The sequence below is a fragment of the Ptychodera flava genome, chromosome 6, assembly GCF_041260155.1.
Source record: "Ptychodera flava strain L36383 chromosome 6, AS_Pfla_20210202, whole genome shotgun sequence".
Taxonomy (NCBI): domain Eukaryota; kingdom Metazoa; phylum Hemichordata; class Enteropneusta; family Ptychoderidae; genus Ptychodera; species Ptychodera flava.
The window spans coordinates 5,635,369-5,648,793 of NC_091933.1; the positions used below are offsets into that span (position 1 = coordinate 5,635,369).

The window sequence follows — 13,425 nt, forward strand, 5'->3', positions numbered from 1 at the left end:
ATATACTGTGTTGGTAGACATGATCTATTCAAACTTCGAGAACAACGTGAAAGATTTGCAGTTTTATGAGTAGTTACTATACTAGTTGTTGTGTGAGATAGGTTCCCAGAGACTTTGGTGCATTCTATGGTATCCACGCACCGATATAGAATGATTTCATCTTTCCTCGGGGAAACATTAAAGTATCTTCTTTTGAAATTAAAGATAAAAATAAAAGGCAATCCTGCAAAATTTGGTACCAGAGAAAGAAATTACCACATATTTACCGACACTTGAAATTCAAAATGGCCACCATCCCTGTGTTAACTCTATCAAGAAATATTTTTTACGATTTTCAGCAAGGTAAGTGTATGAAAACTTTATTACTCCAAGATTTTCACAATGAACCCCAGCGCATTAATTTTGAAATCGTATTTTCGAACCATTGCGCTTTATCATAACGATAATCAACCGTGCTTGTTAAAAGAGCGTATGTGACGATGTCGTCATGTGTACGCTGTGTAGATCAGTGACGTCATCTTCGTACAAAGTGAAAGAGCATCGATTTCATGAAATAGAAAGGGGCAAGATAAATAGGATAACTGCTTTTTAGAATCGCTACTTTAAACCTTTGCAAAATCCGTTTGAAAATAAATTCCCCAACAACACAGTCTTACAATGAAAATGCTGCCGTTTTGCAAATTGTCATGTACCGTTGTCTGAATCTTGTTCTTTTACCATACAGTGACATTTCTTGAAAAACCATATTACGGGTTTCTTCATATTCTAAGATAAATACTTGCAGTGACGGGGTATCAATGTAAGAAAGTTGTTGGGCTCTCGAGAATTTCCTTGTTTTAAAACAAAAATGACGTCAAGCTTTTGTCGTCTTGCCAACAACATTATTCTCTCAAGCCTTCGGTACATGCAGGTGTTGGCACTGACCAGAATAAATGTTTTCAGCTGTCAAATTATCAAAAAGTATTTAATCATTTTGTCAATAGTATCGAACCGATCGTAAATCCAATACATCCGGCAACGTGAGTGTAGAAACCAACGAATCAAAGAAGGACAGTTACTGTAGAGGCACAGACCAACTCATTCTCTCACAAATAGATGATTACAATTATTTGATTTCGCAAATGAAATTTATGGTTAAGATTTTAAACTCAGTTGTGAATATTTGTCAGCGGTGATACATCTTGTGTTTGCTGGTAATATTGGAGAATATTATGTATCATATTTGTAAGTGTTAAGGAACAGACAAAATAATGTTTTAAACCTTTGTACAATTTTTACCATTATTTTGTACTTAAATCCATTGGACATGCAACGCCATGGGACTAATGACACTTTTCTGTGACATTATTTATTTCATTAATAAAGTTAACGAAAAAATTACAAGAATAGAATACTCATCACTTTTTTAGAGATTTCCTATAAAGTAACGATAAATGTCAAGGGCTCATTACTCACAATTGATGCAATATTCTAAAAGATAATTGTAAAACTTCGTACCGAGTGATTTGGGAGGATCTATAGCAGATTACGTCAATATGCGAATGAAAAATAGTATAAAAATCTACAAAATGGGAGATCAAATACGTCTACCGCACACACACACGCCATATACGTGCACATTAACATGAACAGACAAGTAGACTACGATGTCCCGATGTGAAATCCGAGGGTTGCTACATTTTGCTGAGATTGACGATTTATACCCGTTGATAGATGGCCTATTTTTCACTTTTCAATCTATTGCAGCTCTCAGAGTATATGCCCTTCACGACATAACATTTTTGACAAAACTCAAACGATAATTTCTAATACATCGATTACAGTAATTATTCCACTACAACAACTTGGTTTAGTGTGCGAGAACTCTCTGCGTAGGTAAAAAATACACTGATCGAAAACAAAGTGGGCGAGAATGGAAGGCACTTGGTAATGTAAACCGATTGATAAAAGACATTCAACAACTACCATGCGATTAACGATAAAATCTCTGTGTGCGATTTTTAATCAGAACCTAAGAAACAAATTTCGTAAAAATAAAACATAAACTTTTCACTGATGTAGAGCAGCTGCTTACGAGTGTCCTTATACTCAATCGAGGCACAGTTAAACATATTTTTTGTTGTTCTTGATGGGGATAAGATAGCTAGAACCTGGGACAATCATTCATTCTGGGAACACCGTCAGGATACATAATGGATTTTCTTACGTGTAGCAAAATATGAGATAGAATTCAAAGAATTCAAATAAAAGCCGACTTACAATATGCTGAATGTCAGGAACAAAGTTTGAAGTTCACTACAAGAGCCGTTAGCAGGTCAGCTCATCAACATATTACATATTGTAAAGTAGATCAGAATAAATGTCATAGTTTTCTCTGAGGGTTGCCTTCAATCCTTCTCTTTGAAAAAAAAGTCCCTTTAGAATTGTTCAAGATGTATGAAAGTGACTGGTATATAGAATAAAAACATGCTTGACACACATAACGTGCAAACACAGCGACTCTTGACATGTGGGGAGGGGAGCACATCATCTGGAAGCGAAATATTTCTGTCGGCAGAATCACCCTTGCAATGTATGTGGAGACGTGGAAAATGTTACTCCTGACTGAATTTTACGCTTGATGTAAAAACTCATTAGTCACAATCAGGCTTCGATTTTCATGGGATTTTCTACCCCGGAATTTGTTCGTGTCGCTGTGTTTTTGTTATAATTCTCACTCTTGTCTCGTGATGAGCGACAGCAGTAAACAGCGGCCCCGATCGCGACCACACCTGTGCCCAGGGCGACGATGGCGCCAACGACAATAAGAGCGATTTGCCACGCCTCCAAGCCATTTTCGTCGAGAGGTGGAACCAAGGTCTGTTGAGCAATGTTTGAAATAGGACCGACGTTGCCTCCATCGTCGACAGCTTTGACAGCAAAGTAGTAAGTCGTACCTGTGCCACTGATTGGCATGAGTACTACGAACGTCTCTACAGATTCGGCTGGCTTGGGATCCGAAAGGTTGCCGATGATGACGTCTTGGTCCATTATTACGGTTGCGTTGTTGAAGTTGTCTAAGATGCCGGAAAAGGATGTACTGTAACGAAGGTCGTAGTGAGCAGCTGAGAGAGAGAGAGAGAGAGAGAGAGAGAGAGAGAGAGAGAGAGAGAGAGAGAGAGAGAGAGAGAGAGAGTTTTGAATAAAATTATAATAACAAATCTTCAAAATCACAGTTCTGCTGGCGTGCAGATCACATAAACAGTCAATGTCAAACAACCACAAATTCAACCAGGGATTGAGGACTGCTCCTTTAACTTACCAATGCCTTTATCATAATCATCTCCACTCGCCGACCATTGTAAGGCAATTGTCTTGTCCTCATATGAGGCGTCCACAGCTTCAAGGTCGGTGATCTGAGCCGGTGGAAAAGGGTCATCGCCTGGTTCTACATACTCAACATTATTGTCCACTTGAATAACGCCACCAGACGTGATCCTAGCGAAATCTCCTACAGGTTTAGGATCGCCCTTTGGCGGTATCACAGCTGTACGATAAACGGTTTAAAACATGTCAACAGGTGATCGAAGATGGATAATCAATGATTGAATCATCTTGGCCGAAAAAAGGTTAATATGGTCAAATACTGAGCTAGTTGCACGCTACCATCTTCTCAGAAGGAGGCGAAATTCAATTTGCAGCCTAACAAATTCTGACCCTTTATCACACTGTTACCTTCAATCAAAAAGACTTGTCCAGAATGACATACATATTTAATAATTCATCGCTGAGAACGTTGTTTCTCTTCCTATCTGGCGTCACTTTTGCGATATTAAACTTTTGACGGAGGGCAAAATAAAAAAATCTTAGCGTTGAGAAATCTCGTGAACCGGCCATTTTAAAAAACTCTCTTTTTCAAGAAAACTCGTCACAAATAGTCCCCGCAGAACGCAATTTACATAGTGTACTTCTCATGAGTATGGAGGTAAGAGGGAGCCCAAAACCATCATGGGAAAGGCCGATGGAAGCGATCATATCGGTTTTTCCACACTCTTAAGAACTGACGTGAGTGAAAGTCTGGAGACTACCCACGCCAAAGTGAACTTCTGTATCAGAAAATGGTTCTGTAGGTAGACTGTGTGTGTCGAATTCCAATGATCGTTTTCTTATATTAAATAAAGAAAAAATGACAAACTCCATGGTTAAAATCACCTCAACCATTCTCGCTGCTCTCTGTCTCTCTCTCTCTCTCTCTCTCTCTCTCTCTCTCTCTCTCTCTCTCTCTGAACGTTGATAGATGTTTCGCTTACAATAATCTGTCGGCAGGGCTCCAACTTTCCCAGATATAGCGACGGAGGCGTTACCGCCCTTATCATCGGCTGAAACTTGTACACTGTACCGGCATGATTCGGTGCAAATAGCTGATACAAAATCCGTGAAGTAGGACGAATATACGCCGTCATTCTTGGAAACATCGGCACCTGACAGAGATACCAATTGTATGACAAAAATATTGAAGCAAGAAAAGTCCATTTGCTACAAAGTTGAAAGGCGTAACTTTTCCTCATCAACTGTCAAAAGACATGAAAGGGGTAAGAAAACTTTACTATTAAAGGCAGTTGCCATGCTATGGATAACAGGTAATTTAGATTTCTGTTATGCACATTTATCGGAACTTGCTGGATAAAAACGTCATAACCTTAGCCTCATTTTCAGAAACATTTGAGCAGTTTCGTCGCGTTGTAACACTTTCTTTGAAATGTCTCAATTTTGGTACAAATCTGCCACAGACGAAGTTTCGTCAGTTTTGAGAAAACAACCGGTGATCGTTGGCATTACTTTAGTGATCTTGAATTTGATATCCAACAAAAAGAGCCTTGACATTGTTTTAAACAATAAATTATAATATTTTTTTAAAGCTGTATATTAAAGTTCTACTGTCAGGTTTAATATTTTGTCATCTAAATATAAGTAATACGAAGAAGCATTTTGTCAGAAGATCAGCTCACCGACGCCACTGTCAAACAGTTGAAGGATAGATGGAGGGTTTGGCGCTGGTCGATCGACTGTCGCGAACACCGTGGCTCCGATGACAGGGAGATATCCCTGGCTCAGTTCGGCGTATATTATAACGACGGGAGGGGATTCGGTGATCAGGTCGGTGCTGAGGGTCGATGTAAGCCGAATGGGTGACGTGCTTTCGTCGGACGGTTTAGATTCGACGGAGATTTCGACGGTTTGAGGTGTGAGTCCAGGGTTTGTAATATTGTAAGTCCATATCCCGAACTGAAATAGAAGGGTGATATTGGGAACAGGTGTCAAATGGTGATAAAGATTATTAACTCAAAATCTTTCACTTCGAATGCACAAACTTTCACTCATACCAGCGATTTCGGTTTACATAATCCGCCATCCAAACACTATTCTAAAGGTTCATATGCGTATGTCAAGTTAAGAAGCTTCCTTTTATATCCTTTCATTGTCACTTAAGTTAATGCCGAACGATAATCCAAATTGAGTAGACGTACTGACAGAATATGAACTAATTTGTATAATAGACATAGTGTGCCCGTTTGAATAAAGAAACTTAATTGTATTTCAATTTTGATAGTTACAAGAATCCCCAGGAAAAGTGCCCGTAATGCATTTTCAGAACCTATATTTCGTAGATTCCTCTTTATTCAGGAAAAGTTTTTTATCTCGAATTTACCACTATGTTAGTGTCAATCTGCATTGGCAGCCTGAAGGATTGGGGTTAGCTTGTAAGCTTATATAGGCGTAACGCTGAGTTATTATTGCTATCTGCACAGTCTACCTCTCCTGTAGTTTCATTTGCTCAAAGCAATTGAAATCTTACACGTTACTCTGTCGTCCGTTAGACTGTGATTGGAGACCGATTTAAATATCCTTCCAAAGCTTTGCTGACATAGACTACTTGTAAATGATTCAACGATGCGATCAATGTCACATACAGCAAGTATAGAGGGCTCAATAGAGAGAAGAAATTGTCAGTGAAGACACTAACCTGCGCTGTATCCGGAATTTCGATAATGATTGATTGGGTGGAAACGTCTACTTGATATTCAGGGGATGTCTCGTCGTAAATCGTCCCGTTCGGGGACGTCAGTGAGACTGTAATTCGCACTTTCTCCCAGAAGAAGAAGAACGTAGTCTCGGAACCGACGCTGGAATCGATAACTGTGTCGCCGTTAATTGTGTCGCCAGCTGCTAATGTGCTTTTTAGACTAGCAAGCTAAAACAGGGACAAAAAACAATTGTGAACATTTTGCACGTGTCTTTATCGTGGATTAATATATCTGTTGAGCACAATAAAAGCGGTATGTTTGAAAATGATGATTTCAACAATCGAAAGGGTAGCAAGAGTTTTCAAGGAAAAACACGAAGTCCTATTCATAAGTTGAAATACAATTTAGAGATCGAATACTTTTGGTGAGTTTACTATTTTAAACTTTACATTTCAAAATATATAGGTTACCGAAAATCAAACAAAAACATTTTAACGGCTGGTAATTCTCAATGTTATTTCTGTGGAGTAATGTTGCTGAACTCTAGTCTAATATCCCTAGTACATATTTGTGATTTTAGATATCGTTCCGAAAATCTGTTGAAAAAAATTTCGGTATTTGTCACCTGCACAGAAGCAGTGCTTCCGCTACACGTTCTCTCGGTGATGGTTGCCGTGAAAGCGTCGTTCAGGGCCGTCGAATCGTCGCTCTCCGAGTAGTAAAAAGCAAGCCCGTTTGTAACCTGCGACAGCTCGGTCAGTTTGTCGTCTGCGCTGGCGCTGAACGCCAACGTATCCACAACGACTTGCTTCTGAATCAGCGTTGGAGTGACGTCATCGATCGAGGGATTTTGGTTTTCCTCTCCGTCTGTCAGAAGGAATATGATACCGCCAGCAGCTGTGCCATAGGGACCGTCTTCAAGGACCTAAAATGCAATGGTTGTCAGATTTCTCAAAAATGGTAGGTGCTCTATAGCTGAATGTTGCAATATTACAAAGTACTCATAAAAACAAGTGTGTAATGTAAAAAGAAAAGCAGATGAGCTTACATTTGCAGATTTTAAAGACATTAGTTCACCATTCAATTATCCCAAATTAGTTCCAATCGTATTATTGATATCACAATCCACATTACTTATTCCTTAGATTTCTTTGGCCATATCGAAAAGCCACGGCCCCGCAAGTTAAAGATCTAGACTTAATGTCATCTAAATGCGAATTCTCCTTTACAAGGCACCGCTTAAATAATTTGAAAGTCAAGTTTACAAATTTATTTAGACACTGAAAGTATTCGAATATCACAAAGATTGCTAAACGCCTGTTTGTCTCCTGATGCAAAGCAATAAACTCTTCAAGTCTGCAGTTTACTGTATCGCCGACTTTTTTTCTCACAAACGCCGTTTGTGACGTGAAGTTTCTTTAGGCTATGGTGTTATGAGTAACAACTGAGTACACAATGTCAGAGATTTTGATATTTGACAGATTGCCTTATAACTTCTTTAAGACTTTCAAGTTCCCTTGATTCTAATCTGACTCTTGTACCTCAACTCCTTCAAGAAGTCCACAGCCGATACACGTGGATCCATCGGCGACTCGCGGCAGACGACCAGCGAGCTCCTGTCTGGCTTCTTCACCGTCGATGTAGACGAGGTCCGACAAAACGTTGGCAGTGGTTGCAAACTGCACGATACCGACATATGTGTTGTTGGGCACAGTGTACAGAATATATTTGGTGCAGGATTGGATCATGAGCTCGAATCGCGTGGGGCTCTGTTGAAGGAATTGTGTTATGATTTTAGGTTGAAATTCTGAATATGGTGCATATTAAGTAATTCTCTTCCCCTACATCCTCCCTCCCTCCCCGTCTCTCTCTCTCTCTCTCTCTCTCTCTCCTCTCTCTCTCTCTCTCTCTCTCTCTCTCTCTCTCTCTCTCTCCGGAATATCTATATGCTTAATTAACACAGTTCTAGTCTCTATCTCAACTTTCACCTTAGGCTGTTTCAAATTCCTTGCTTCTCATCCGTAGAAAGCACACATTAACTGTTGTTAGAATGTATAGAAAAAAAAATTTGAAAAAATTTCCATATTGACTTGCTATGACCTACATTTGTGTTCATACTTCCAGAGACATCCAATACCAGCACGATTCTGAGATCCCTCTCCTGAACAACGAGGAATGAGGGCGCTGTATCGTCAACGTCACGGGCTGAGTTGTTGCCGTTGAAGAAATCAGGCGTTTCGAGCATGACTTCCCAGGCACTCCTGTAACCACAGTTTTTATTCTGCTTGTTCTGTGCCAACCTGTTGTGCTTCGATGCGTCTGGCTTGGTCGGGTCATTGTGGCAAAAGCCTATGACCTAGTAAAGATAGCACACTAGGATGTCAATGCACGTGAACGAAATAATGAGGAAATGTTGAACTTTCACCTCGTTTCCAGGTTGACAGTGTAGACTTGGCTGGTTGTGAATATGAAAATCATGTGGCAATCGTTTTAATGAAAATATATTTTGTGCTGAAACGTGCGAAAAATTACTACAAATAACAACTTGCTCAAACCGACAGACAAAGTGTTAAGAGTTTTGTAAGGTTTCGTTCTGTTATTTAAACGAAGAAACGCCATGCATATAAAAGTTAGTAATGCCAGTTGAGAGAAAAATGGAAGAAATTATTGTGTGATCGTGATAACTCTAAAGTAACAGCAATTTAATATTTCACAGTCAACCTTAGTCTCGCTTTCCAGACCTTGTTCGCTTCGCAGACTTGACGCTTTAAAACATCAAAGTAAAGTGCGCCGCTGGCGGTTAGGGCGAGAGATAAGGGTTAGGGGTTAGGGATAGGGATAGGGATAGGGGTTAGGGTTAGGGTTAGGGTTAGGGTCTGGAAGTCGAGACTATGTCTACCCCGGCCAACCAACTATCCATCACTGTCGACCAATATAGAGTAAAATACGAAGTCCCTACGAACGTTCTCGACTCATCAAAGTTCTCGAGTATCAAAAGTATTGAGTTACGTTCAAAAACATCTCACTCACCGAGTCTAGATAATTAGCGAACAAATAAGATGACGTTCCGTCGTTGCTGTTAAGATCGGGAAAAAATCTACATCCCGGATCTGGGTAAACGCCCGATCTGGGATTCTGGTTACACGGTCTGAAGTTGTTGTTTATGTCAAGCGACAGACCAGTTATTTCCTCCGAACACCGAGTCGGCTGCACTTCGCCGTTCTCGTCATAGTAGAAGTGTTCATAGTCGTCGGTGGCGTATTCATCAAACAGTCCCCATCTAAGATGACCCCATTCGTGAACTATGACCTTGCCTGCAAGCAGAAGGAAAAGTGGTGATGCACTTAAAGCTGATGTTATATATGATTCCCGAATGAAGGCCTGTTAAATATTGTGTTCTACACCCAGGACTGTATATGATACTTTTCATGATAGCCACTGAAATCAATATGCTCTCCAATGGCTAATATATAATGTATCAGTATCTGTAGGTAACCGTAACTCTCTTGTTGATATTTGCTGAAAGTTTACGTTCTACCCATTAGTCACAAGTAAATCAGGCGAAATTTGTGGGAAAACTACAAAACCACGCCTTTCGATAGAGGAGATCTAAACTGTTTTTGAACACTTCAACAAGCTACCAGAGAGAGAAATACAATCACCTCACCGAAAGTGCTAGGCATACCGAGGGACAAAGTTTCTGTGGAAAAGGGAAACGAAATACCTTCTCACTATGCCAGGTACGTTTAAGTGACATATTTTTATTTGTTTGCCCAATTGGAATGCTTTTGAGTGCGAAGCAAATTCTGTACCGTCAGTGTACTGTAACGTTTACTTACCCGAGTCACCCCAGTAGTATTCGGAGTAGGCTACGTCAGTCAGCCACTGTGACGTCAGATGCATGTACTCGCCAGGTTGACCACAGGGCTGGATCTGCTTCACGTACGGATTGTCACCGTATTCAGGGTTGGGTTGGTCAACCACGACGTTGGCGATGCAGAACTTCTCGGTGGTGGCGGCTTCGTCGGCCAAGCTCTCGTTCCACGTCCGCGGTATAAGAATGGTGACGTTTTTGAAGTGGGCCCTGGCTTCGGTGGCGCCATACAGAGATGAACTGGCGTCCGTGAATACCGTCTGACAAAACATAAAATGCCCGGTGCGTAATTATCGTGCCGAGACCCTAGAAAGCGAGATCGGCTAATATGTGAAACAAAACAAAATTGTAAACTCAAGTTTCAAGTATGCCATTGTATTTTGATCATCTTCTTTGAATAAGTGTTGAATAACTGCAGTTGAACGACTAATAGAATGGACCAGAAGCAACTTTGGATTATTTTTCAATATCTGTCAGCTACAGTTTGTTCTACTCCCCAAGCATGTTTAAACAACTACAATTTAGCCTGTCAACACAGTGTCCTTAGGCGTGTATATTGCACAGGTATTGTTTACATTTCAATTCTAGTTAAGACCAGAACTCACTCGTCAACATTGAACAATCAGTTTTTACATGTGTACAGGCTTGGTTGACAAACCGAACACTGTGTATCTCAACATGCTTTGGGGAATAGAACAAGATTGACATTGAATTGAAAAATAGTGCATAAATCTCCTAAAGTAACAGCTATTGGCCCTTTAATGGAAAACAAATCTACATCGCAGTAAAAAGGAGATGATTAGCGAGACACTTAAATTTGAAATCAGCAACTCATCGTAATGTCACTGCATAGTGTCTTGTAGAAATATGCTGCTTGTTTGTACCAACAATGTGCCGCAATATATTCAGACATGTATGGTGCATACTATCAAGTATGAAAAGTATGAAATAATTCATAATGCAAATATACTCCTAATGATGCAAGCAATGCCTTTTCGTTTCTTTTGTTCGGCCAAAACATTCTGTATGTTGAATTGCTAAACACATGGCTGTATACTTTTTGAGATTAACTACCCAATGACAAACATTTGTCAAGTTGGCATTAGTCACTGCAATGCAAATGCAATGTTATGTACTGATAGCATTGACCTTTACAACGCAAAAGCAATATTTATCAAATGAAGTTATTATAAAAATGACATTGATGTAGGTCATGTAAATGCTACCACACATATCCAAAACCAATAAGCCTTCGATTCATTCATAAACAGATGTTACATTGTCCAAATGGCATGCACTTACGTTGGGGTCTTTTTACTTTAATTGGACCGGGACACATAAAACAGTCACTGACACGGGCAGTCATACGGACAGTACAGCGACACACAGACCGCCAACTGCTAATCTTGGGACCCGCTAAATAAGTGAGCCACACCCGCACGTGATATTACGATTAACGGAGAAGATAACATATCGCGTGCATCACGTTTAATGTTATAGACACAATTTGTCCTGAAAGTATACCCGATTCAGCTCAACGAAGTACAGGTCGGCCCTTCATCATGAGGGACCTGAGCCTGGCTCGAAAAAAATATTAAACGACAAAGGATACTATGCTACAAAGTCTAACGGCCTGGATCGAATACCGGTTAAGGTCTGTTATCACAGGTGCTTATAGCGATAGCGATCGCATGGTATCAAAGTACAGGATTAAAATCATGTACCTATTGCATACCATCCGAACATTGTAAATAGTTTCTGACAACGACAATAATCAAGTAGCGACAATAAAACGGCTCGCACTGTGTTACTATATCATTATAACTTCTGCAAGTTAATCAAAATGCAATCGAGTGATCTTTCTGGAATTTAAATACAGATGTGTAAAATCTTACTAGCCGTGGGAAATAGGGCTGCAATCAAACCCAAATTTCTAATTCGCACTTTGCAAAAGTAACCGGGAACACCAAGGTTGAAACCAGTGACGCCTGCTCTTGAACTTGGTAATATCGATTCTGGTCTTTCGATGGCTGGTCACGGTGTCTGTGTGTGTGGATATCTGTCTCTCTGTCTCTGTGCCAGTGTCTCTGTCTCTCTGCTATACATTGTCAAATTCGTCTTTAACGTGACAAGATTAGCACCACTGTTGGCTTTAACTGTCCCTTCATAAATTAGTCTGTCAGCCCGTCTGTCAGTATGCATGTTAGCCTCAGCTGCCCGTCTGTGTCTCATACTGCCTGCCTGTATCACTCCGACCGTCAATTTCTGCATTTCGTACTAGTATATATCTCTCTCGCAATGGCCAATACTTTAGAATGAACAGTTTCACCAACACGAAACGACAATCTGAACCACCACCAACTAAAAGAGTAAGCTTATTTAGTATCAGTCGATGAGGCATACATAAAATCTTTAGCCAACACTTCGGAGCCTTAAGTTTTTTTAGAAAAGAAAAGGAGAATAGACTTGTCCGCGAGACCTATGCTGGATGCTGGAAGAAAAGTAATGGTTTTCTAGCACTGAAGCAGTACGGAAGGAACGCACCTTGATTCTCTCTATCAGATAGGGATCTTCTGGTATGCTCTCATGGATAGCAACGAGCAATCCCGTGTACTCGTTGTTGCTGAAGTAAATCGGATTCCTCTGCCCATAAACCAAAGTCGCCAGGAAGAACACAGCGGCCGAGATACCCAACAGTCGGCTTTCCATTGTAATCATGTGGACGACAGAAAGAAACCCGAGGCGAGAGGTAACTGTCAACTGAATAGAGGACTAAAGTTATGGTCCGTAGATTTGGGGCACTCGAGTAGTGATTTCAAATAAGGGTTTTAAGATAAAGACAAGATCATCAAGCGTGGGTGTAACATGTCAAGACGCCAAAGATTGCCCATGACGACACCGATACTTTGACTTAATCTCTTTCTTATCGCAGATCTTACGAACGACAACGCAAATACAAATATTTTATCGTCACAGTTTGCTGTTATCTTCTGCTTTTGTCGGTACAAAACACAATTTCCAAGTCATATACATTCTATATATAGACTATAGTTTTGTAATTAGTGTCATCATTAAATTTACGTCCAGCTATTAAAATCAGTCACGATGCCTTATTCTAAAATTCGAGATACAGTCTAGTAATCGTGAACGATACATTGGCACTGCCCAGTTTTTAATTAATTTTCAATCTGTGACGTAACAACGTAACGACTGTATCAAACTTCTGGTACACTTATAGGCGTCTTTCAATAAAATGGATCACCGAACCCCCCCCCCCTAAAAAAAAATACTGCACCCCCTGCACTTACAAGAGAGTGCAATCAGCAATTTAGTTTCTCCAATGCATTCATTTTCACATTCAAATTCAATGAAAAACATTCTTTTTGGAAAAGACCCTAATGAAGGTGTTCATAGGTATGAAATATTTGAATAATGGCATGTAGTGAACTTCTCACTGTAAATTTTTTTTTCGTTTTGTTTTGCTATCAGGCCGGACAAAATCTCAGCATGTCGAAAGAAGATTTATCCTTGACGAACGCTGCCATA

The 13,425-nt window shown here is 40.1% G+C and overlaps 1 protein-coding gene across 1 annotated transcript; it reads right to left on the minus strand.

The window, feature by feature from the left end:
* Positions 1-1,328: 1,328 nt before the first annotated feature.
* Positions 1,329-12,711, minus strand: LOC139134679 (calcium-activated chloride channel regulator 1-like). The gene is made up of 11 exons (XM_070701648.1): positions 12,424-12,711; positions 9,845-10,139; positions 9,036-9,319; positions 8,110-8,361; positions 7,547-7,774; positions 6,631-6,930; positions 6,005-6,232; positions 4,989-5,265; positions 4,290-4,460; positions 3,302-3,526; positions 1,329-3,104 (listed from the first exon to the last, which is right to left on the minus strand). The coding sequence occupies exons 1-11, from the start codon at positions 12,595-12,597 to the stop codon at positions 2,644-2,646; spliced, it is 2,895 nt and encodes a 964-aa protein (XP_070557749.1). The 5' UTR covers positions 12,598-12,711; the 3' UTR covers positions 1,329-2,643.
* Positions 12,712-13,425: the final 714 nt, after the last annotated feature.

Coding starts and splice junctions, on each gene's coding strand:
- LOC139134679 (XM_070701648.1), bottom strand. CDS start 12,597: ATGATTACAATGGAAAGCCGACTGTTGGGTATCTCGGCCGCTGTGTTC. Junction 9,320..9,844: donor ATACTACTGGGGTGACTCGG/GTAAGTAAACGT, acceptor TTCTGCTTGCAG/GCAAGGTCATAGTTCACGAA. Junction 7,775..8,109: donor CTGGAAGTATGAACACAAAT/GTAGGTCATAGC, acceptor TTCCTTCAACAG/AGCCCCACGCGATTCGAGCT.